Source organism: Anomaloglossus baeobatrachus, chromosome 8, assembly GCF_048569485.1.
Source record: "Anomaloglossus baeobatrachus isolate aAnoBae1 chromosome 8, aAnoBae1.hap1, whole genome shotgun sequence".
Taxonomy (NCBI): domain Eukaryota; kingdom Metazoa; phylum Chordata; class Amphibia; order Anura; family Aromobatidae; genus Anomaloglossus; species Anomaloglossus baeobatrachus.
In genome coordinates, this window is record NC_134360.1 from 255,955,225 (window position 1) to 255,979,648 (window position 24,424).

At 45.3% G+C, this 24,424-nt stretch overlaps 1 protein-coding gene across 1 annotated transcript in view; it reads right to left on the bottom strand.

Annotated features, from left to right (window-relative positions):
• Positions 1-6,097: 6,097 nt before the first annotated feature.
• The window catches only part of LOC142249022 (ADAMTS-like protein 2), a 101,366-nt gene continuing 83,039 nt past the window's right edge, over positions 6,098-24,424 (bottom strand). Inside the window, exons 13-16 of the mRNA XM_075320580.1 lie at positions 23,932-24,145; positions 23,437-23,592; positions 16,661-16,805; positions 6,098-7,667 (exon numbers count right to left, since the gene is read on the bottom strand). Of these exons, the coding sequence (XP_075176695.1) occupies positions 7,549-7,667; positions 16,661-16,805; positions 23,437-23,592; positions 23,932-24,145 (634 nt within the window). The 3' untranslated portion in view covers positions 6,098-7,548. The remainder of the gene's footprint in view (positions 7,668-16,660; positions 16,806-23,436; positions 23,593-23,931; positions 24,146-24,424) is intronic.

Below are 24,424 nucleotides of genomic sequence, written 5' to 3' on the forward strand. Positions count from 1 at the left end.
TACTGAAAACCTTAGACTTGTAGGGGTTCTTTTAGGTGGTTGAGATATGAGGAGCTGTTTGCAGATAAATAAATTCATGAATACAGTCGCTTTACTTCCACGTTTTTTTTTTATAACACCAAAATAAGTTCTTAGGGAAAAAAAACACAAAATAAATCCAAATATTCCGTTTGTTTCTTTTATTTAGAATAATAAAATACATCTCTTACAGCCATTGTCATTATAGCAGGAGCCATTGTCTCAGGAATATAAAATTAGATTCTGCCATGGACTATACAATAGGATGACGGGCGTGAAGGCTTCGTACTCATCGTAATCTTCACCTCTGCTGGAGATTTGTAGATACTCCACCTGCATAGACCGTGTGATCTTCCATGATGTATGGGGACTAGTCAGTGGTCTGTATACAACGCATAGAACGTGTGATCTTCCATGATGTATGGGGACTAGTCAGTGGTCTGTATACAACGCATAGAACGTGTGATCTTCCATGACGTATGGGGACTAGTCAGTGGTCTGTATATAGCGCATAGAACGTGTGATCTTCCATGACGTATGGGGACTAGTCAGTGGTCTGTATACAGAGCATAGAACGTGTGATCTTCCATGACGTATGGGGACTAGTCAGTGGTCTGTATACAGCGCATAGAACGTGTGATCTTCCATGACGTATGGGGACTAGTCAGTGGTCTGTATATAGCGCATAGACCGTGTGATCTTCCATGACGTATGGGGACTAGTCAGTGGTCTGTATACAGCGCATAGACCGTGTGATCTTCCATGACGTATGGGGACTAGTCAGTGGTCTGTATACAGCGCATAGAACGTGTGAGCTTCCATGACGTATGGGGACTAGTCAGTGGTCTGTATACAGCGCATAGAACGTGTGATCTTCCATGACATATGGGGACTAGTCAGTGGTCTGTATACAGCGCATAGAACGTGTGATCTTCCATGACATATGGGGACTAGTCAGTGGTCTGTATACAGCGCATAGAACGTGTGATCTTCCATGACGTATGGGGACTAGTCAGTGGTCTGTATACAGCGCATAGAACGTGTGATCTTCCATGACGTGTGAGGACTAGTCAGTGGTCTGTATACAGTGCATAGAACGTGTGATCTTCCATGACGTATGGGGACTAGTCAGTGATCTGTATACAGAGCATAGAACGTATGATCTTCCATGACGTATGGGGACTAGTCAGTGGTCTGTATACAGTGCATAGAACGTGTGATCTTCCATGACGTATGGGGACTAGTCAGTGGGCTGTATACAGTGCATAGACCGTGTGATCTTCCATGACGTATGGGGACTAGTCAGTGGGCTGTATACAGTGCATAGAACGTGTGATCTTCCATGACGTATGGGGACTAGTCAGTGGTCTGTATACAACGCATAGAACGTGTGATCTTCCATGACGTATGGGGACTAGTCAGTGGTCTGTATACAGCGCATAGAACGTGTGATCTTCCATGACGTATGAGGACTAGTCAGTGGTCTGTATACAACGCATAGAACGTGTGATCTTCCATGACGTATGGGGACTAGTCAGTGGTCTGTATACAGCGCATAGACCGTGTGATCTTCCATGACGTATGGGGACTAGTCAGTGGTCTGTATACAGCGCATAGAACGTGTGATCTTCCATGACGTATGGGGACTAGTCAGTGGTCTGTATACAGCGCATAGAACGTGTGATCTTCCATGACGTATGAGGACTAGTCAGTGGTCTGTATACAGTGCATAGAATGTGTGATCTTCCATGATGTATGAGGACTAGTCAGTGGTCTGTATACAACGCATAGAACGTGTGATCTTCCATGACGTATGGGGACTAGTCAGTGGTCTGTATACAACGCATAGAACGTGTGATCTTCCATGACGTATGGGGACTAGTCAGTGGTCTGTATACAGCGCATAGACCGTGTGATCTTCCATGACGTATGGGGACTAGTCAGTGGTCTGTATACAGCGCATAGAACGTGTGATCTTCCATGACGTATGGGGACTAGTCAGTGGTCTGTATACAGCGCATAGAACGTGTGATCTTCCATGACGTATGAGGACTAGTCAGTGGTCTGTATACAGTGCATAGAATGTGTGATCTTCCATGATGTATGAGGACTAGTCAGTGGTCTGTATACAACGCATAGAACGTGTGATCTTCCATGACGTATGGGGACTAGTCAGTGGTCTGTATACAGTGCATAGAATGTGTGATCTTCCATGATGTATGAGGACTAGTCAGTGGTCTGTATACAACGCATAGAACGTGTGATCTTCCATGACGTATGGGGACTAGTCAGTGGTCTGTATACAGTGCATAGAATGTGTGATCTTCCATGACGTATGGGGACTAGTCAGTGGTCTGTATACAGTGCATAGAATGTGTGATCTTCCATGACGTATGAGGACTAGTCAGTGGTCTGTATACAGCGCATAGACCGTGTGATCTTCCATGACGTATGGGGACTAGTCAGTGGTCTGTATACAGCGCATAGAACGTGTGATCTTCCATGACGTATGGGGACTAGTCAGTGGTCTGTATACAGCGCATAGAACGTGTGATCTTCCATGACGTATGAGGACTAGTCAGTGGTCTGTATACAGTGCATAGAATGTGTGATCTTCCATGATGTATGAGGACTAGTCAGTGGTCTGTATACAACGCATAGAACGTGTGATCTTCCATGACGTATGGGGACTAGTCAGTGGTCTGTATACAGTGCATAGAATGTGTGATCTTCCATGATGTATGAGGACTAGTCAGTGGTCTGTATACAACGCATAGAACGTGTGATCTTCCATGACGTATGGGGACTAGTCAGTGGTCTGTATACAGTGCATAGAATGTGTGATCTTCCATGACGTATGGGGACTAGTCAGTGGTCTGTATACAGTGCATAGAATGTGTGATCTTCCATGACGTATGAGGACTAGTCAGTGGTCTGTATACAGCGCATAGAACGTGTGATCTTCCATGACGTATGGGGACTAGTCAGTGGTCTGTATACAGCGCATAGAATGTGTGATCTTCCATGACGTATGGGGACTAGTCAGTGGTCTGTATACAGCGCATTCCATGACGTATGGGGACTAGTCAGTGGTCTGGATACAGCACAAGAAGATGGAGAAACCAAAAGATTTTCTACTTAAATTTAGCTTTTGGAAATTTCTTCCCTTCGGGCTCCAAACAAAAATGGACACTTTTTGGGGGTAATTTTTTCCACTTAAATTAATATATGTTTGGCTAAACTTAATTTAAACGTTTTGCAGTGCTTGTCTCTTTAATTGACAGCAGAATGAGTTCACTGAAAATCCGATAGAGCGCTTATTCTCCAATATTTTACAAACCTTATCTTTCTTCTTTTTAGCTCCTTTCAGGGAATTTCTGACTTTGAAGTTCAATTAAACTTTTTTTTGAGATCATGAATCAGCTAAGAGGAGCTCAAATGAAGGTTATAAACTCTTCCATCAGAGAACGCTCACTGACACATTCTCCGTTAACTCACAACCCGGAGCTTGACCGTGCAACACTGCGGCTACAGAAGTCAAACACTACAAAATGTCCAATGACACCAAAATGGAAAAAAAAATATTTTTAGCCAAAAAATCTATGCATTTAATCAACAAGATCACTCCCAAAGGTGTCCATATAACAAGACTGTAATTCGCTAGTGAAGGGATGGCGATATCTATTGTTATATTTTCCAGGGCTATGATCTGCCGTCCTCATATGCCGCAATAATTAGTAAGAAATGGTAAATGCAGAGACGGGCACACTGGTCAGCGGCATAGGGTCCTGGTGGGAGGGGGGCGCAGTCAGAGCTTTACGTGGAGGAATTGGGATAATTCTCCTGGATGAGGGATTAGTCTTTCTTTTCAAGTTTTCTATCCTGACTACATTCCACTCATATCCTACTATGCCCTGTGATGAGAGGCATGTGACCCCATCCGTCCATCAGAACCCCTCATTGATATGCAACGGATCCATGACCAGCGCAAGCGCAATTTGGTTCCATATTTACATGTGCTCTTGCTCTGGTCTTGGATGTGCAAGAAACTAGCACAGGCGCAATGTGTATTACCGGGAACTGGTGATGGACGGGTCACATCACACGCCCCTCCTTCATCAGCCATTTAAAGGGGTTAACCATTTTCTAGAAAATTGGTCCCAAACTCTGTAAAATACCTAATATAGCAGCCAACTCCGGTTTTGGTGTTTTGACTGCAGCGGTGACGTGACAGCAATAGAGCGAGTCCCCGCTAGTCCAGTGTTCCCCGACGCCAGTCCTCAGGAGCCACCACCAGGATTTCCTTAGCATTGCACAGGTGATCATTTAATCTCCTGTACAGGGAATGATGCCACCATCTGTGCAATGCTAAGGAAATCCTAACAACATGCGCTGATGGTGGTTCTTGAGGACTGGAGTTGGAGAACTCTGCGATAGGGTCGAGCACTGAGATCAATCTTGGCATGATTGGCCACAGCGGTGATGCACAGAGACCAAAGCAGTATTGAGGAGCTGGATCTAGGGAGGGTGAATACTTGCTGTGTTTGATATATTAGGTATTTTATAGAGTTTGTAGCCCTCTTTCCTGAATGTGACAATCACTTTAAAGCCACCTTTGCCATCCAACCCAGCAGCATTGATACCTGTATGTCCAAATTCCCTCCTTAACCAGCCCTGCAGAACGCTATTCTCTCATTTGAATGTTTAAAAAAAAAAAACAAACAACAAAAAACTACTTCTAAACCTCGCTGTTGCTATGCTAATTAGGGCCTTGACTAGTCAATGGAGTGCTAGTTCCTCAGACTAGTTATCCCTTTTTTTCATGTTATCATGTCCCTGTGGGCGAGATAACATGATTTCTATGAGCCGGCGTCATTCGGCAGCTCACGGAAATCTTGTGCCTGTATGCTTGTCATTTTGGCCTCATCATTGCTCCTTTGAAGCAAAGTATACGCTTCCTGGCTTTATTAGGCGCATTGCGCATCTCCAGAAGGTCAGAAGATGTGTACGTGAGCCGTCTTCTGAACTGCTGGTCATGGTCAGTGTGACTAATGAATCTGGGAAGCCTATGTAGCGGAGTGAAGCCCCTACTAAGGATGTTGCTTTACTCTGATTTTAAGACTTTGTTGTACTGTGGCTTTAAGACATGGGGCTCCCCTGCAGAGCACAATGGTATGGCCTGTGTCTCTCCCCTGTTTTGTTTGGTTTGCCCCAAGGAAACAGTGCAGGAAGAAGAAGGAAGGGACAGACAGTCCCAGGTGGCGCAGAGGCGGCTGCCTGAGAGAATCGGTATCCGGCCTATGAGAAGACTTCACCTGGATGAGCCCAGCTGCCCGGTGAATCTAGGGAAGAAAGGTCCATCATCGTCCTCCCCGAGTCAGGTGCTCACCACCGCGTCAAGCCTCAGAGTGGACCGGTCCTGTGGACAGTGCCGTGAGTGTGCGCCCGGGTGCGGCGGTTAGGGAATTATATTAGGCCTCTGTAGCCAGAGTGCGGTATCCGCACAGTCCCTTTAGGGGCGACCAGTTAGGATAGAGGACAGGGCAAGATTGTTTAATGCTGAATATATACAGTATATTGTTGTACTGCTGTTAAATCTATAGTTGTAGGTTGTTCTAGTTGTGGCGACCTGGGCAGTCGCTTCAGCTAAAGAGTATACTTTTGTACTGTGGCTTGTTTTCCCACCTTTACTCCTTTTCCTCTGCTGCTCGGCAGCTTGTGTTTGTTATTCCCTATAAATAAACATTCCCCGTGGTTTATCCGTCAGATCCCGTGACTTGCTCTACACAGCGGTGGGCACTTGGTCATCGCTTCACGTACACCCCGTTTCTGAGACACACTGGTGTGGCAGAAATGAGCCATGCGCATGCGCAAGCTTTCCAGGAGCAGACGGTGACAACAGCTTATGGAAGTCATCTTATCACACACAGGGGAACGATAACATGGAAAAAGGGTCGACTAGTCTGGGGAACTAACGCCCATTCGACTAGTCAAGGCCCTAATTAGCATAGGAACAGCGAGGTTTATAAGTCGTTTTTTTAAACATTCATATTAGTAAATAGAATTATACAGAGCTGGTTAGGGAGGGAATTTGGGCACATGGGTATGAATGATGCTGAGTTGGAGGACATAGGGGACCTGAGAGGGTTCTGTTTAAAGACAGGACATTACACTTTGCTGAAAATAGAGGGTTGGATTCATAAACTATGAAAACATTAGTACGTTGAAAACACATTTAACAGGATTATATGTATAGAGGCCCAAAAAGAGTTGGAAATCTTACCCACACGGTGATTGAAAAAATTGCAAATTCTTGATGTGATACTTAAAAGACAGTAAGGTCAAACAGAGGATCACATAAATAACAGCGGCACATTAGTGAACTCTGATGTACAACGTGACCCACTTTTATAGAGCCCTATGACTGCACATCTGTACAAGTAATAACTTTTTGTACCATGACTTTGGAAGGGAGCGACTAACTAGAGTCGTTGCGCAGGAACCTCCCCTAATGGGAAGGAGCCTTAAATACACAGTACCTCTCAGCCTTAGCCTTTTAAGAGGAAGGCCGGTGTGCACGCGTCTTAGGTGCACTGCCGGAAACCCTGTGCGGAACACTTGTTACACATGAGCCCTTTGGTTTCATTGGCCAAATCTAGGTAAGATGTAATTTGGGATCATGACAAGGGGCTAATTGTTTAATTCCGTCAATATAAAAAAAGAGTTATAAACAAATTGGAAAATTCCAACTAAGCTGCCGAAAAACATAGTGGCGATTATTGAAGAAGAGGAGATGTCTTTGGCATCTATGTGTTTTCTGGTTTTCAATGAGTAAGCCCAAGTGACACATGCGGTGAAAAAAACAGATACAATGAGCAAAAATGTCTAAAAAACAATCATTGATTGATAGCGAATGGTTGGATTTTAAGAAGAAAGAAGAACATCATTATTCCGCAGAACACCTGTGTGTATGTAGGACGCGGTAATGGTTGGTATCTGTCTTCATTCATCACCCCAATGAAGCGTAGGAGGAATTTGGAGGCACTCGTGCACACACCAAGGGGCTGACTAGGAATTAACATCTTTGTGCTGCTATAGTGTATAATGCCCATAGAAATCGAAAAAAAACAACATATATACATGCAGAATGTTTCCTTTAAAATAGCACCTTCAATATGGTCAAGATAATGCAGCTGCTCATTGGCTCCGCTGGATGAAGGCGCCGGCGAGGGCAATGTATGAGTCTCCTGCGCTCCTGACCAGCACACGGAGAGGTGAAGATATACAGATATGGAAGATCTAGTGCAATAGCGGCATCGTATTCACATAACAGCAGGTTGATGACTGCGCACCATAAAAATCTCTTAAAATAAAGTGGTAAAAAAATAACCTCTGCCTTGTACTCCTTGTACTGCCATCTAGCGCACCTCAAAAGTGTGACAGGAGGGTTATCAAAATAGAAGTACTTGGCGCCATCCATAATGTACAGAAGTCCCAAATGTAAGCAACAAACACTTTAAGAAGCTTTAGTCAGGAGGCTTTTCCCCCGCAGGCTCGGCAGCACGCCTTCCGGTAATACCAATGGGAGCACAGCTTCACCTTTAACACCAGGGAGCAGTTGGCGGTCGCTTTGTCTTCACAGTTTTCATCTGGAAGGAAACAAGATCATTGGTTATCAAAATGCTGTTACGAGAGGACAAAGGGGAATTTTAATTTTCTAAGTGAGCAGGACATTCCTAAAGACCCCCATTCACATGAGATGAAAATTGACCGGACACATTACCAACCGGATGTGTATAGGGGTCTTCCGACTCTCTGACAGCGGATGATCTTGGAGGAGTGTCACACACGGATTAGCGGAGGTTTGACGTGAGGTTAAATATACAACAAAACAGGAGTAACACCTTGAGAAAGAAGGGGTACACCGGGGACACTAACAACGGTGGGCCCTAGCGCTAGTGAGAGGGAAGATGGACAACTCCTCACTTACCTGCTGTTCTACCCTGCACTCCTAGCCAGTCCCTATACATGTTCCTCACCTGTAGCCGAGCAGGAACCTGAAGCCCTGCGTGACCCTACAATAGTCCCTGGCTAGGGAGTGGGCAGGTGGTGGACGCTAGCCTCACCGCTGCACTGAAACAACACACCGGGAATGGAAGACAGACGGGAAAAATACCATAACAGACTGCTGCAGTCAGCCCCAGGACTGCAGTCACAGCAGCAACTCCAAAAGAGAGTTTCACCAGCTCCTTCCACCTCCAAGACCAGAGTCCTAATGAACCAAGAATAACTGGCACCTTCTGTTGGTAGCAAAGAGTATATAAAGGGACTGGGAGTGGTCCAGACCGGAAACACATGGGATGATAATTGGCCTACATGCTGTCAAGGAATACTGCCATTAACCCTACAACTGCCAAAGGAAAGGAAAACACATTTAAATAGCAGAGCCTCACAGGGGAAAGTGCGACTCAGTCCCAAAACCTGTCACTAAACTCCTATAGCAGAGAGAGAACCGGGACATGGAGATAAGATCAGCAAAATTAAATTTCAATGCTTGATCCTTTAGTTTTCATGAGAGATAAGCTGCACCTCTGTGCCCATTGGAAATGCATTGCAGTGTTTGGCAGCGTCTTTCTCCCCTCTGCCTATTAACAATGGATTTAACTCTCATCAAAGCCAAGCGATGAGCTGAGCTGCACTGGCTCCAAAACTCAGATAGAAACTAATGAAGATTCGTGGGAATGGGAACCAGTGGAGTACAGGCTGTTTGGTTTCTGTACCTCCTAAGTAACTCAGCTGATGTTATAGCCTAAAGGCCCTGTCACACACAGAGATAAATCTGCGGCAGATCTGTGGTTGCAGTGAAATTGTGGACAATCAGTGCCAGGTTTGTGGCTGTGTACAAATGGAACAATATGTCCATGATTTCACTGCAACCACAGATCTGCCAAAGATTTATCTCTGTGTGTGACAGGGCCTTAACTTTCAGTGGTCGGAGCTAGACATAGTTATTTCCAACTTAGTCATTAAAAAGTGAGATGAAGATAACTCAATAACTAATGCTTAATCAATCATTTTTATTAATCTTATTAATCTTCCATATTAAAGGGGTTTTCCACTATTAATGTGCCCCCTTTTGTTTGTCCTAACTATTCCTAACTAACACTTTCCTAATATACTTTTCCTACCTACATTGCTACTGTAAGCTGATCTCTCTGCGGCACATATATTCCTATGTTGATGTTTTAGCTTTGATCCTTTTGGCCTGGAGACCGAAATCGGACCAACTGAGCAGGGCAAGCCACTGGTGGGAGCGGGGCGGCCTCTCTGTGAGTGACAGCATGCCCAGATCACACTTTACTCCCCTCTCAGCCTGCTTTACAGTGCGGTGCTTTCATGTGACAAGCGTTGTGATGTGTCGATAATTATATAGCATTATATAATTTAGCATGCCTGAGTCTTATCTGATGGGTGGGATAGCATGGCACCTCTGATATATGCAGGTAAATTATTGTTTAATGTGAATGAAAATCTTAACATGTTTCCTAAAAATAATACAACTACAATGAAGGGGAGTTTTCTTTGGCTTGATTGCAATTAACATATTTGCAGATTTAGGATGAATAGAGACTGAAGAGCCAAAAGATACCGGCATGGAAAGAACTGCGGGCATATCCTACCGGAAAGAACTGCAGGCGTATACTACCGGAAAGAACTGCGGGCGTATCCTACCGGAAAGAACTGCGGGCGTATCCTACCGGAAAGAACTGCGGGCGTATCCTACCGGAAAGAACTGCGGGCGTATCCTACCGGAAAGAACTGCGGGCGTATCCTACCGGAAAGAACTGCGGGCGTATCCTACCGGAAAGAACTGCGGGCAAATCCTACCGGAAAGAACTGCGGGCGTATCCTACCGGAAAGAACTGCGGGCGTATCCTACCGGAAAGAACTGCGGGCGTATCCTACCGGAAAGAACTGCGGGCGTATCCTACCGGAAAGAACTGCGGGCGTATCCTACCGGAAAGAACTGCGGGCGTATCCTACCGGAAAGAACTGCGGGCGTATCCTACCGGAAAGAACTGCGGGCGTATCCTACCGGAAAGAACTGCGGGCGTATCCTACCGGAAAGAACTGCGGGCGTATCCTACCGGAAAGAACTGCGGGCGTATCCTACCGGAAAGAACTGCGGGCGTATCCTACCGGAAAGGACTGCGGACGTATCCTACCGGAAAGCACTGCGGGCGTATCCTACCGGAAAGAACTGCGGGCGTATCCTACCGGAAAGAACTGCGGGCGTATCCTACCGGAAAGAACTGCGGGCGTATCCTACCGGAAAGAACTGCGGGCGTATCCTACCGGAAAGAACTGCGGGCGTATCCTACCGGAAAGAACTGCGGGCGTATCCTACCGGAAAGAACTGCGGGCGTATCCTACCGGAAAGAACTGCGGGCGTATCCTACCGGAAAGAACTGCGGGCGTATCCTACCGGAAAGAACTGCGGGCGTATCCTACCGGAAAGAACTGCAGGCGTATCCTACCGGAAAGAACTGCGGGCGTATCCTACCGGAAAGAACTGCAGGCGTATCCTACCGGAAAGAACTGCGGGCGTATCCTACCGGAAAGAACTGCGGGCGTATACTACCGGAAAGAACTGCGGGCGTATCCTACCGGAAAGAACTGCGGGCGTATCCTACCGGAAAGAACTGCAGGCGTATCCTACCGGAAAGAACTGCGGGCGTATCCTACCGGAAAGAACTGCGGGCGTATCCTACCGGAAAGGACTGCGGACGTATCCTACCGGAAAGCACTGCGGGCGTATCCTACCGGAAAGAACTGCGGGCGTATCCTACCGGAAAGAACTGCGGGCGTATCCTACCGGAAAGAACTGCAGGCGTATCCTACCGGAAAGAACTGCGGGCGTATCCTACCGTACATCACTACAAATGAAGATCAAAGATGGAGAACGCAGCGAGCCTGAAGACAAAGCTGCTGAAAATGCACCCATACAACTGATGCAAATGTTGTATCTCCTCTGACATTTCTTCTATCAGTATGTTTAAGTGTTTTCTACACAGTCTTAGGCCTGAAACACACTTCTGTTAAAAACACGCACGTGCCGCGAGACACGTATTTACCCTGTTGCGTGTGGTAAGTACGTGTCTCGGGTACGTGCGGTCCACGTGTGTTCTACGTGTGCTATCCGCGATAGCATACGTAGAACCGGTAATTTACATACTCACGTGGTCCGCGCTGCTGTCCGTGGTGCTGATCTCCGGTCTCCAGTCCTGCAGTCTCCCCGCTGCTGCTGCTTCCGGCCGCAGTGAAGTGAATATTAAATGAGCATAATGAGCGGCGGTCGGCAGCAAGTGACAGCAGAGACAGGAGGGCTGGAGAAGGTGAGTAAATGTTTTGGTTTTTTTTCTCTGACATGTGTGTTTTCTCCAGCGTGTGTCACACGGGACCGCATCCACACTACACCCGTGTGGTACGGGTGCGGGCCGTGTGACACCCGTGCTGCCGGAGAAAATGTGAACATGTCAGCGTGTAGAAAAACGTACAAACGCACACGGACACACGTTCCATGTGGTTTTACGTGTGTGTGCCTGCTACAATAGGGTAGCATTGCTGAACGTGTCTCCGTGCCGCCGGTACAAGCAAAAAATGGCAAATACGTACCGGCGGCACGGATGTGTGTCGCAGGCCTTAAGTGGAGTAAATCCATCATGTCTGTGCACTTGTCTTATGTTCCTTCAAGTGGATATATTTTTAAATGTCTTTCATCAGTCTCTGTCTAGGACTTGTACCTTTTTCCACTTGGTTGTATGACATTGTTTCTTTAAGAAACACCACCGCTTTTGAACTAGGGGAAGCGTCATGTGGTTTCTGGCAGTAGAAGGTCACAGCCTTTGGTTGCGTAAAATGCTCCCTGACTTTCTGTTGTTCCTGCGCTCAGTATTCCTTGTACTAGATAGCTTTCCTGCTGGATTTTCATCTATTACCCTTTAGGACCCAGGGGAGCTAAACTTCTGTCCAGCTGCGGATTATCAGTATCCCCCTTGTGCTTAAATACGCCCATCTTCCCTGGACTTGTGCTGGTGATATTTGTCAGTTCATTCTAGCTCTGGTTGCAAGCAGGTGGCTTGCTCTTATCTGTAGTATTGCTGCTGAAGCTTTGCTGAACTTCTGGCGGAGTCATTTGTGGATAAGTATTTCATGCTTTTCCCCTGTGTGTCCCTCTTGAATCTACCTTTAACGTTTAGTAGGGTTGAAAAAGAGGTCATCCCATCCGCTCCCTATTTAGGGTCCAGCACTAGTGATACCTAGGGTGAGGTATCGGCTCAGCGCAATGGTGCGAAACCTATCTAGGGTGGTGAAGGACCTCAGGGACCAGCAGTAGGTTTTGTCAGGGGTCACCATCTCCCCCTTCCCTAGATGCAGGAGTCCCCTTACCTTACCTTTCGCTGCTTGCTTGGTACTTCTCTTTCCTGTATGTAAATCTAGTCTTTTTATCAAACTGGGTGGGATTCTCAAGAAGACGCCCACAGAGAAATGGAAGAACCACACCCCCTTGGCTAACCAGCTCAAGTTTATATACAAGAAAGATGGAGAGGCGCAAAAACCAGAGAAACACAATGCCCGATTCAGGAGGACAGCGGTATTTGCACAAGGTAAAATAAAATGACGTACTGTATATAGAGAAGTGCTAGGTTCTCTTTAAGTGGCCACGTAAGATCTTTATTAATGCCTAATGTAACACATGAAATTGTAGCCTAAAAAAAGAAGCAATAAACTGGTGAAAAGCGCCAGGATCAGTCTACGAGTATGCAGAGAATATTCTCATATTTAACCAGATTTATTCGATATCAAAATAGTTCAAAGAATTGAAAAAGCAAAAGTTGTGTTACACAAAGGTGGTCTCTGTGCTTTCCTGCCGGAGCCTGTAACTGTCTGCAGTGACGCTTGTGAGACTTTGCATCGGGGAACCTTCTTTACAGAACCAAATAAAACGGAAGAGCAAATCCAGGGAGATTTACAGAAGTAAAGGGGCCAATTAATCGAGACGTATGCATCAACGTTCTATTATAAAACTACTTGAAATGTTGCAAGATTTTAGGACCTTTGCTTTGTTACGTAGCAGAAGGAGGACCAGCTTCAGAAACAGGGTGTGTGGCCGAGCGTGGCCGGCAGATTAATGATAATATATGCCACAAAGTTAGTGTAAATTATAACTGAAATATAATTCAGTCTCTAACTGGACAGCGGCCGAAAGATGTACCAAATTCATTTACATGCACATGTCTTCGTGAATTTGTTGCACCACACTCTAGCGCAATTGGCCCGATATGACTGTAGGAAAGCGAGGGACAGGGGCTCCTATGCTATCCCTCATGGTAGGGGTCTCTAGACTAGACTCAGGGTTACCCCTAATGGTGGAGAGTTCCATGATGAGTCCCATGGCTGGCTAAGCTCCTGACCAGAACGGATCTGATTCCCCCCTCCCAATAAGGAAGGTAGGGACAGGAGAGATGGAAACACACATAAAGACAGATGGGAAAACCAAACCTCTGGCACACTGTAGACACACAGGGACCAACAATAAGAGACTCAGGAGAAAAGCAAGAGCAGGAAGGTAGCGACAAAAAGATTACATGGGTTAACTCCACAACCGCACATAGCAACAAGTAATACAACCACCAGTTAGTCTGGATCACAACATCTCACCAGACCAAGTAAGATAAACTATAGCTGGCGCTTATGGAAGTGTCAAGCCAGCATATGTAGGAGGACAGCAGATGTGATTGGCTCCCCCACAACATGTGATCAAAGATGACTCACAAACAGACCAGCAGAGATTAACTCTTGTTAGCCTGCCTACCTACCAATCTGTTGGTCAACGCTCGAGTCAGCCTGCACTGATTAGAGACCTCAGAGAAGTTATCAGGCGGAGTGTCAGAATCAGTAGTCTGAATAGATCCATGACAGACGGCGATGTTTGTAAAAACCTCCGCAACAATGGCATATAAAACACCAGATTTGACAAATTCTAAGACAATTCTTACATACATGCCAAGGAACAAAGTTGTATTTTGAAGACTTTTTCGGTCTCACAGGATGAGAGGATGCAGCCTAACCAAAAAGGAATATATATGTACAGTCATATGAAAAAGTTTGGGCACCCCTATTAATGTTAACCTTTTTTCTTTATAACAATTTGGGTTTTTGCTATTTCAGTGTCATATATCTAATACCTGATGGACTGAGTAATATTTCTGGATTGAAATGAGGTTTATTGTACTAACAGAAAATGTGCAATCCGCATTTAAACAAAATTTGACCGGTGCAAAAGTATGGGCACCTCACCATAAAAGTGACATTAATATTTAGTAGATCCTCCTTTTGCAAAAATAACAGCCTCTAAAGGCTTCTTGTAGCTTTTAATGAGTTCCTGGATCCTGGATGAAGGTAGATTTGACCATTCCTGTTTACAAAACAATTCCAGTTCAGTTAAGTTTGATGGTCGCCGAGCATGGACAGCCGCTTCACATCATCCCACAGATGTTCAATGATATTCAGGTCTGGGGACTGGGATGGCCATTCCAGAACATTGTAATTGTTCCTCTGCATGAATGCCTGAGTAGATTTGGAGCGGTGTTTTGGATCATTATCTTGCTGAAATATCCATCCCCTGCGTAACTTCAACTTCGCCACTGATTCTTGCACATTATTGTCAAGAATCTGCTGATACTGAGCTGAATCCATGCGACCCTCAACTTTAACAAGATTCCCGGTGCCGGCATTGGCCACACAGCCCCAAAGCATGATGGAACCTCCACCAAATTTTACTGTGGGTAGCAAGTGCTTTTCTTGGAATGCCGTGTTTTTTTGCCTCCATGCATAACGCCTTTTTGTATGACCAAACAACTCCATCTTTGTTTCATCAGTCCACAGGACCTTCTTCCAAAATGTAACTGGCTTGTCCAAATGTGCTTTTGCATACCTCAGGCGACTCTGTTTGTGGCGTGCTTGCAGAAACGGCTTCTTTCGCATCACTCTCCCATACAGCTTCTCCTTGTGCAACGTGCGCTGTATTGTTGACCGATGCACATTGACATCATCTGCAGCAAGATGATGCTGCAGGTTTTTGGAGGTGGTCTGTGGATTGTCCTTGACTGTTCTCACCATTCTTCTTCTCTGCCTTTCTGATATTTTTCTTGGCCGGCCACTTCTGGGCTTAACAAGAACTGTACCTGTGTTCTTCCATTTCCTTACTATGTTCCTCACAGTGATAACTGACAGTTTAAATCTCTGAGACAACTTTTTGTATCTTCCCCTGAACAACTATGTTGAATAATCTTTGTTTTCAGATCATTTGAGAGTTGTTTTGAGGATCCCATGATGCCACTCTTCATAGGAGATTCAAATAGGAGAACAACTTGCAAGTGGCCACCTTAAATACCTTTTCTCATGATTGGATACACCTGCCTATGAAGGTCAAAGCTCAATGAGGTTACAAAACCAATTTAGTGCTTTAGTAAGTCAGTAAAAAGTAGTTAAGAGTGTTCAAATCAAGAAATTGATAAGGGTGCCCATACTTTTGCACCAGTCAAATTTTGTTTAAATGCGGATTGCACATTTTCTGTTAGTACAATAAACCTCATTTCAATCCATAAATATTACTCAGTCCATCAGTTATTAGATATATGAAACTGAAATAGCTGTTGCAAAAACCCAGATTGTTATAAAAAAAAAAAGGTTAACATTAATAGGGGTGCCCAAACTTTTTCATATGACTGTACATTACTGGCACAGGGTAACCCAACTAACATGGTTGTGTAAAGTTAGACAGAAGTGTGTAAAGATGGGCTAAATGTATCAAACAGAACAAGGTTCTGAGACAACTTTGACATATTTTTAGACTGTCTAAAAATTAGCAATTTTTAATAATCTGCCACAACGTGGCCTGCGACATGTGCGAAGATGACATTGCACCTATACGGCAAATCAGAGGAAGCAGCAGGAAGCGTGGCAGGGAGCAGGCGGTTTGCAGGACTCCCATCCAGTGACAATGGAAGTCCACAGTCCAGCAATCGTCTCGCCCGCCTCTATTCCGTACATATTTGGTTTAGTGCCTTGTTCTCCCCATGAAATAACGGTATTGTAGCTTCGGTGCCTGCATCGCGCCATTCCTTTGGTATTCCGCTCATGTATATCTGAGTACATTAACAGCTGGATGTTACCATTGCTCTTTTTAATAGAGTGTGACCCTGTAATCGCTGACAACATGAAATAACACAGTGTCAGAAAATAACCCCGTGCTCCATTACCAGGGCGAATAGTAACACCCAGTGTTCAATCTATTCACACGTTTACAGGAAAAAAAGGAATGGCAAAATATAGAAGAAAAGCTTCTTCAGCCCCGTTATTTCATAGGGGACGCCAGAGTACACAGCATGGATGCGTCAGGAGGCTGAGGGGCCTGAGCAAGAAATAAAAATAGTAATTTGGCCTCAGTAGATTCTTTTTTGTGACTCAATATTATTAAAATGACAAGCAGAACATTTTCATAGCAAGGTGGAAATACCCACATGGTACGTTCACATTCGTGCTGCTATGTCTAGAGAGTTATAGCAAATCTTCTTACCTGGGGCCTCGGTTGGACATGAATGAACTTGGCAGACCTGTCGACTTTCTGGTTTTGTAGACTGATCACATCCTTGGCTTAATTCTTCCCCTTGGTAACATTTCACTTCTCTCAGCTGGTGTCCTGCTCCACAGGTCTTACTGCACTGTAATAGTCACAAGAAATGTATATATAAAACATATATTCTTCTTTAAACTCAGTTTTAGTTTTAATATTACCAGTATTGTGAATCCCCTGAAGAAGCCCCATAGAGTAGCGAAACACATGGACTTCAAACTCCAACTATTCATGTTGATATGTCCTCAGACAACAAGAGGTGATATATTTTTACATCTTTCAGACCTTCTGTACCTTATATCTACCATTACTAAGGGATATATTTAGGCAATACGTGGCATATATGGTAATGTATTTATGAATTATGTATGATATATGTGTCTGACTTCCATTTTATTTGGCCTAGGGGGTTTGGGTTGTTATTACTTTTCATGGTACTTAACTACCCTTTATGTACGCACTTTGTGCCTTGTAAATATTTTTAGATAACCGTTGCCATTTATTTTTGACTGTAAAAATTATCTTTAATAATATGTTGGGCATTTTGCTGGATAGATATTTTGGGTCTTAACCCATTCATAACAAGGTGCACATGCTTTTTATATGCTTTTTACATGCATCCTTGTTTTATTGTGTAGGATGATACTGTCTATAGGTGTCCGGTGGTGTCGGCCTACCCTCATATATTCCGTGATGCCAGCCTTTTCTTTTTTTGGTATGCCATGATTGTGATAAAACTGTGCCTGTTGACATTTCTGTCAAAAGTTGGGGTGTAAGATGGAAGATTTAGACCCTATTGTAATGCTCGCGGCCGGTGTAGTGGCAACAAGCGGGATTAGGGAACCCACTGGACCACAGGGGAGACCGGGGTTTACCGTTTAGTGGGAGGGGCTTAACTAAGAGCCCACCGCAACGGCAGATGCCAGGTAGCACTCCCAGAGCAGTGACCGGGACTGTGGCAGCTGACCTCAAGGACAGGTGACGGACTCTGGTATAGACGAGTACAGGTGGGATGGCCAGGCGGGTACGGACAGGAATGATGGGCACGGCAGAGATAGACAGGTATGAGAAGGCAGGTACTGGAGATGGACACAGGGATAACAGGACAGGAGCCCAGGACCTGACAACTAGCTAGGTAGCAGATTGGAATACTGACTGACTAACTAGAGGTGTTGCGCAGACACCTCCCCTAATGGGAGGGTGCCTTGAATACACAGTGCCTCTCAGCCATAGGCCGAGAGGCATCTTTGGGAAATGGCACAATGGCCTTTTAAGAGGAGGGCCGGTGTGTGCGTGCGAGCATCTTAGGGGCACTCCCGTAAAGGCTACTTTACACACTGCGATATCGGTCCCGATATCGCTAGTGTGGGTACCTGCCCCCATCTGTTGCGCGACACGGGCAAATCGCTGCCCGTGTCTGTGTCGCACAACAGCCGTCACACATACATACCTGTCCGGCGACGTCGCTGTGACGGGCGAACCGCCTCCTTTCTAAGGGGGCGGTCCGTGCGGCGTCACAGCGACGTCACTGAACCGCCGCCCAATAGCAGCGGAGGGGCGGAGCTGAGCGGGACGTAACATCCCGCCCACCTCCTTCCTTCCTCATAGCGGCCGGGAGGCAGGTAAGGGGAGCTTCCTCGTTCCTGTGGCGTCACACGCAGCGATGTGTGCTGCCGCAGGAACGAGGAACAACCTCGTTACTGCTGCAGTAACGAGATTTGAGAATGGACCCCCGTGTCGCCGATTAGCGATTTTGCACGTTTTTGCAACGATGCAAAATCGCTTATCGGTGTCACACGCAACGGCATCGCTAATGCGGCCGGATGTGCGTCACGAATTCCGTGACCCCAACGACTCCGCATTAGCGATGTCGCAGCGTGCAAAGCCCGCTTAATCCATGTGCGGCATGTACAGGGCCCGGGAGGGGAAGAAGGCAGCAGCACACGTGGATGGCCAGAAAAGTGTGGGGGAGGAGACGCCGGTGCTACACCTATATTGCCAGTGGTGCTTAACCTTGAGTCTTCTTTATTAGGGAACATATTTACAATAAGGAGCTTGTGGTTTTCTCATCAGGTTCGTAAATACCTCTGTTTCCGTTAACGTGGAGAGATTATTTTTGGCAAGGAATAATTAAAAGTGGCACAGGCAGCGCATAGAAGCGCATATCAGAATTAAAATGGGGTATATTAAGGGATTTGAGTAAATTTGCAAAGAAATTTCAGCAACTGTTATATTTATTTGAATGGGGCATGAAAACAATTTATGTAGAGTATTTAGGCATGGAAATTCCTGGGACAAATCTGCCGTGTTACAGCAGCTTTGTGCAATTACAATCATGATTCCTTCCCCAAGTATTTACATTGCGGAGAAGATCCAGCAGATGTGAAATACTGACCCAAATCCCGCTTTACTTCTATCTGCAGCAGGTGAAACTGGGGAAGGGATTAAGCTTATGTAGCTGCAGCACAGCACCGGCGCAGGGTCCAAAAACTATACACATCCAGAAAACATGAGTATTTCTGAGAGAATAAAGGTGGGTGATGTGTCATTTGATTTGGTAGAAATGTAGCAGATTGTAGTAAATCTAGCAGATATTTGGTGGTGCTATCATTGAAAGACTAACTAAACTTTTACTTATTTATTTATTTAACAACTGCATCCTGCATGGAAAGTTCTGAAAGTCATAGATTAGTAGATTGTCTTCATTCCTGGAAAAAAAAAAATAATAAATAAAAATGCATGTAAATGTCTTCCCAACTCTTCACACACAGAATCTGTCTGTGAATAAATTGAAGCATGCTGCAAATTCACTCCAAAAGTGAATGGGAGCGAGAAAAATAAAAATCGAGCGAGAAAAGTGGAGTCACTATCACATCTGATGTCTACAGATACATTGCAATTCTGTAGCACAGGAAACTGTAAATGGTCCTGTAAGTGAGTAATAAAGTGGATTGCTGTGCCTGGTGATGTCATGCCTGGCAGACCCCCACGAGTCTGACATCACCGGCACAGCCTGCCGTTCTCTGAACATGAGCGTGCATGTACCTAGAAACACATGCGCCGACCTGTCAGAAGTGTGCGGCTGTGCCTGGTGATGTCATGCCTGGCAGACCCCCACGAGTCTGACATCACCGGCACAGCCTGCCGTTCTCTGAACATGAGCGTGCATGTACCTAGAAACACATGCGCCGTCCTGTCAGAAGTGTGCAGCTGTGCTACGATGTCAGACTCGTGGGAGTCCCTCACAAGTGTGACTGTGGCTCAAGAAAAAACGCAAGCGGCTTTTTTTGCTTTTTTTCATTTAAATAAATAATTAAAAAAAAAAAAAACCCGACGTGCGGTCCCCCCTATTTTTCATCCCCAGCCATGATAATGCCGGCTGGGAGCTGGTATTCTCAGCCCGCAGCCGCCCAGTATTGCTGCATCTATTAGATGTGACAATCCTGGTACATTACTGGCCCTTCCTGTTGCCCTGGAGCAGTGGCAATCGGGGTAATGAGAGGTTAATAGCGGCGAACAGCTGCTACTAAACCCTAGCTTAGTGATGGCACAGGCGTCTATGAGCTACCTGCATCACACCTGTAAATAACAGTAAATAAACAAGACAGAGAGAGAAAAATCCTTTATTTGGAATAAAGCACAAAACACACCCTCCTTCACCAGTTTATTAACCCCAACACAGCCCTCCAGCTCCGGCGTAATCCACACGAGGTCCCACGCTGACATATCCAGCTCTGCTACATGTCAGAGCGAACAGCTGTAGAGAAAACTGCCAGCTCTGAGTGTAGCCTATGACTGAGCCGCGATAAGCGATGACTGTCACAGGCTGGGGGGCGCGTCAGCCTGTAACCAATCACAGACGAGAGGACGGCCGGTGGGCGGGGAAAACACAGAAAGCTGTGTGTATGCGATTATACAGTACAGGAAGTGAATGCGCGACCCAGAAGCAGTGTGCCGCCATGACACCGAGTCTCGGTAAGTATAATACTCTCACTTATTTCTTCTTTTCTTTATTTTTACTTTAATTGTCGAATCCAGATCGTGCACCCAGAATCCCGTGCCCGGGTCCGGCACCCAAATATCGTTGAAACCACGCGGATCCGGACTTTTACAGTCCGGATCCGCTCAACCCTAGTTACCACCTCTCCTGGCAGTCTGTTCCACCCTCAATTATAGACAAGCATAAAGACCACAGGGACTTTCAAAAGGACCGAACAGTGATGAGTAGATGACCTGGTCAATCAAACACCTCCAAAATGTCAGGTATCACAGGCTTATCCTGGTGTGCAGTGGTTAGTAACTGCTAAAAGGTATCCAAGGAAAGACAAATAGAAAATAAGTGTCAGGGTAATGGGCTCCCAAGGTTATTAAATCATGTGGGGATAGAAGCCTAGTAGTTAACCTAAGGAATTTGGGCCGAATCAACAGGTTAATTACTGTAGAGCAAATTGTAGAAATATATAAATAATAATAATCTTTATATAGCGCTAACATATTCCGCAGCGCTTTACATACAGTTAGGTCCAGAAATATTTGGACAGTGACACAAGTTTTGTTATTTTAGCTGTTTACAAAAACATGTTCAGAAATACAATTCTATATATAATATGGGCTGAAAGTGCACACTCCCAGCTGCAATATGAGAGTTTTCACATCCAAATCGGAGAAAGGGTTTAGGAATCATAGCTCTATAATGCATAGCCTCCTCTTTTTCAAGGGACCAAAAGTAATTGGACAAGGGACTATAAGGGCTGCAATTAACTCTGAAGGCGTCTCCCTCGTTAACCTGTAATCAATGAAGTAGTTAAAAGGTCTGGGGTTGATTACAGGTGTGTGGTTTTGCATTTGGAAGCTGTTGCTGTGACCAGACAACATGCGGTCTAAGGAACTCTCAATTGAGGTGAAGCAGAACATCCTGAGGCTGAAAAAAAAGAAAAAATCCATCAGAGAGATAGCAGACATGCTTGGAGTAGCAAAATCAACAGTCGGGTACATTCTGAGAAAAAAGGAATTGACGGGTGAGCTTGGGAACTCAAAAAGGCCTGGGCGTCCACGGATGCCAACAGTGGTGGATGATCGCCGCATACTTTCTTTGGTGAAGAAGAACCCGTTCACAACATCAACTGAAGTCCAGAACACTCTCAGTGAAGTAGGTGTATCTGTCTATAAGTCAACAGTAAAGAGAAGACTCCATGAAAGTAAATACAAAGGGTTCACATCTAGATGCAAACCATTCATCAATTCCAAAAATAGACCGGCCAGAGTTAACTTTGCTGAAAAACACCTCATGAAGCCAGCTCAGTTCTGGAAAAGTATTCTATGGACAGATGAGACAAAGATCAACCTGTACCAGAATGATGGGAAGAAAAACGTTTGGAGAAGAAAGGGAACGGCTCATGATCCAAGGCACACCACATCCTCTGTAAAACATGGTGGAGGCAACGTGATGGCATGGGCATGCATGGCTTTCAATGGCACTGGGTCACTTGTGTTTATTGATGACATAACAGCAGACAAGAGTAGCCGGATGAATTCTGAAGTGTACCGGGATATACTTTCAGCCCAGATTCAGCCAAATGCCGCAAAGTTGATCGGACGGCGCTTCATAGTACAGATGGACAATGACCCCAAGCATACAGCCAAAGCTACCCAGGAGTTCATGAGTGCAAAAAAGTGGAACATTCTGCAATGGCCAAGTCAATCACCAGATCTTAACCCAATTGAGCATGCATTTCACTTGCTCAAATCCAGACTTAAGACGGAAAGACCCACAAACAAGCAAGACCTGAAGGCTGCGGCTGTAAAGGCCTGGCAAAGCATTAAGAAGGAGGAAACCCAGCGTTTGGTGATGTCCATGGGTTCCAGACTTAAGGCAGTGATTGCCTCCAAAGGATTCGCAACAAAATATTGAAAATAAAAATTTTTTTTTTGGGTTTGGTTTATTTGTCCAATTACTTTTGACCTCCTAAAATGTGGCGTGTTTGTAAAGAAATGTGACAATTCCTACAATTTCTATCAGATATTTTTGTTCAAACCTTCAAATTAAACGTTACAATCTGCACTTGAATTCTGTTGTAGAGGTTTCATTTCAAATCCAATGTGGTGGCATGCAGAGCCCAACTCGCCAAAATTGTGTCACTGGCCAAAGATTTCTGGACCTAACTGTACATCAGGAACTCTGTCCCCATTGGGTCTCATAATCTAAATTCCCTTTCATTAGGTCTTTGGGTTGTGGGAGGAAACCCAAGCAAACACGGGGAGAACACACAGACTCCTTGCAGATGTTGTCCTTAGTGGTATTTGAACCCAGGACCGCAAGACTGCAGTGCTAACCACTGAGCCACCATAATACTGGCAAGACAGAAAAAAGATGTCAGTATCGACAAAGCATCCCAGCTTGCAGTGTTTGCAGTTGAGTAGATGCTGATCGGTCAGAGCGCCAATGCTCAGCCTTGTCTACTATTACAATGGCCAAAGTCCTAAGGTACCAATCAGATCAAACATCTCATTGCGACCCCTCCTCAAGATCTACAGGACTTAAAATTTCTGCTACTAACAGGACACCTTCAATGGTTTTGTAGAGTGCATTCCTGAACAGGTCAGAGGTGTCTTGGCGCCATTTGGAGACGTGCAGCATATTAGGTGGGTAGTTTTATTGTAATGGTTGTTCGGTGTAGAGAGAACACATCATACACAAGCGGCACTGCACTAACACTCACTGGCCCCCATTCGGTTGTCGTCCAGTGATGGTCACACGGGGGGCCCAGGCACGTCTTCTCACTCGGGGGCTTTACGCTTTCATCACACTGGTTGGATTCTGCAGAGCACTTTACGTCCCTTTTCATTGCTCCTTCAGTTCCACAGGCTGCAGAACACTGAACAAACAGGAAAACACATTTTATGGTGAGGTTAGAACACAAAGGTAATCCTCAAGAAAATGAGGAAATTAAAGCTGGAAATTTAGGAGTGTGAGTTACTGACCAAAATGGAAAAAATTAAGAAAAAAAATGACTTTGGTCTACACTACTCCTCTACCATGTCTCCAGCTATTACGCCAACTTAGTGGTATTACAAACCAAAGAAGGAAGAGGTCATCTCTCCAACCATTAGTAATCACTTTGTTGAAGGGACTGAATAATTTGTCTTTCATGTCTGTTCTTTCTAGATTACAACATCAATTAGCAATAGAGCTGTATTAGACGTCCTAAGCCTACCTCTGACCAATCGGAGAACTCCCACTGAGGTCCACATGGTTTATTCTTGCACACTTTCTTCTGGGGCGGTCTTGGGAGTTGGGCACCTTCACATTGTTCATCATATACAGAACTGTCCAGCCCTGGAGCAAGCATCTTCCAACATCGTACAGAGCGCACTTGGACTCCTTGACCACAGGTTCGCGAGCACTCGCTCCAACCACTTGACTCCCATCTCCAGGAAAAAATAAGAGAAACAAATGTAAGGCAAGAAGACCACCACTCGCTGTAGTTAGAAAGAAAGCACACTTTATAAATCAAAGGGGTACATCTAATGGTCAGAGCTGGGCAGCTCCACCGCCATGGAAGGAAACTTGGGTCTGCTGCAGTCTCGGGTCATATGTGAAGCAGAAAGAAGATTAGAAACTGGAAAGTTTAATACAAGATGAGAAGAAGTAAAGAAGAGGGAATGGCTTTCTCCATTAGGTGTGATGAGTGTAACTCACTTCCGGTT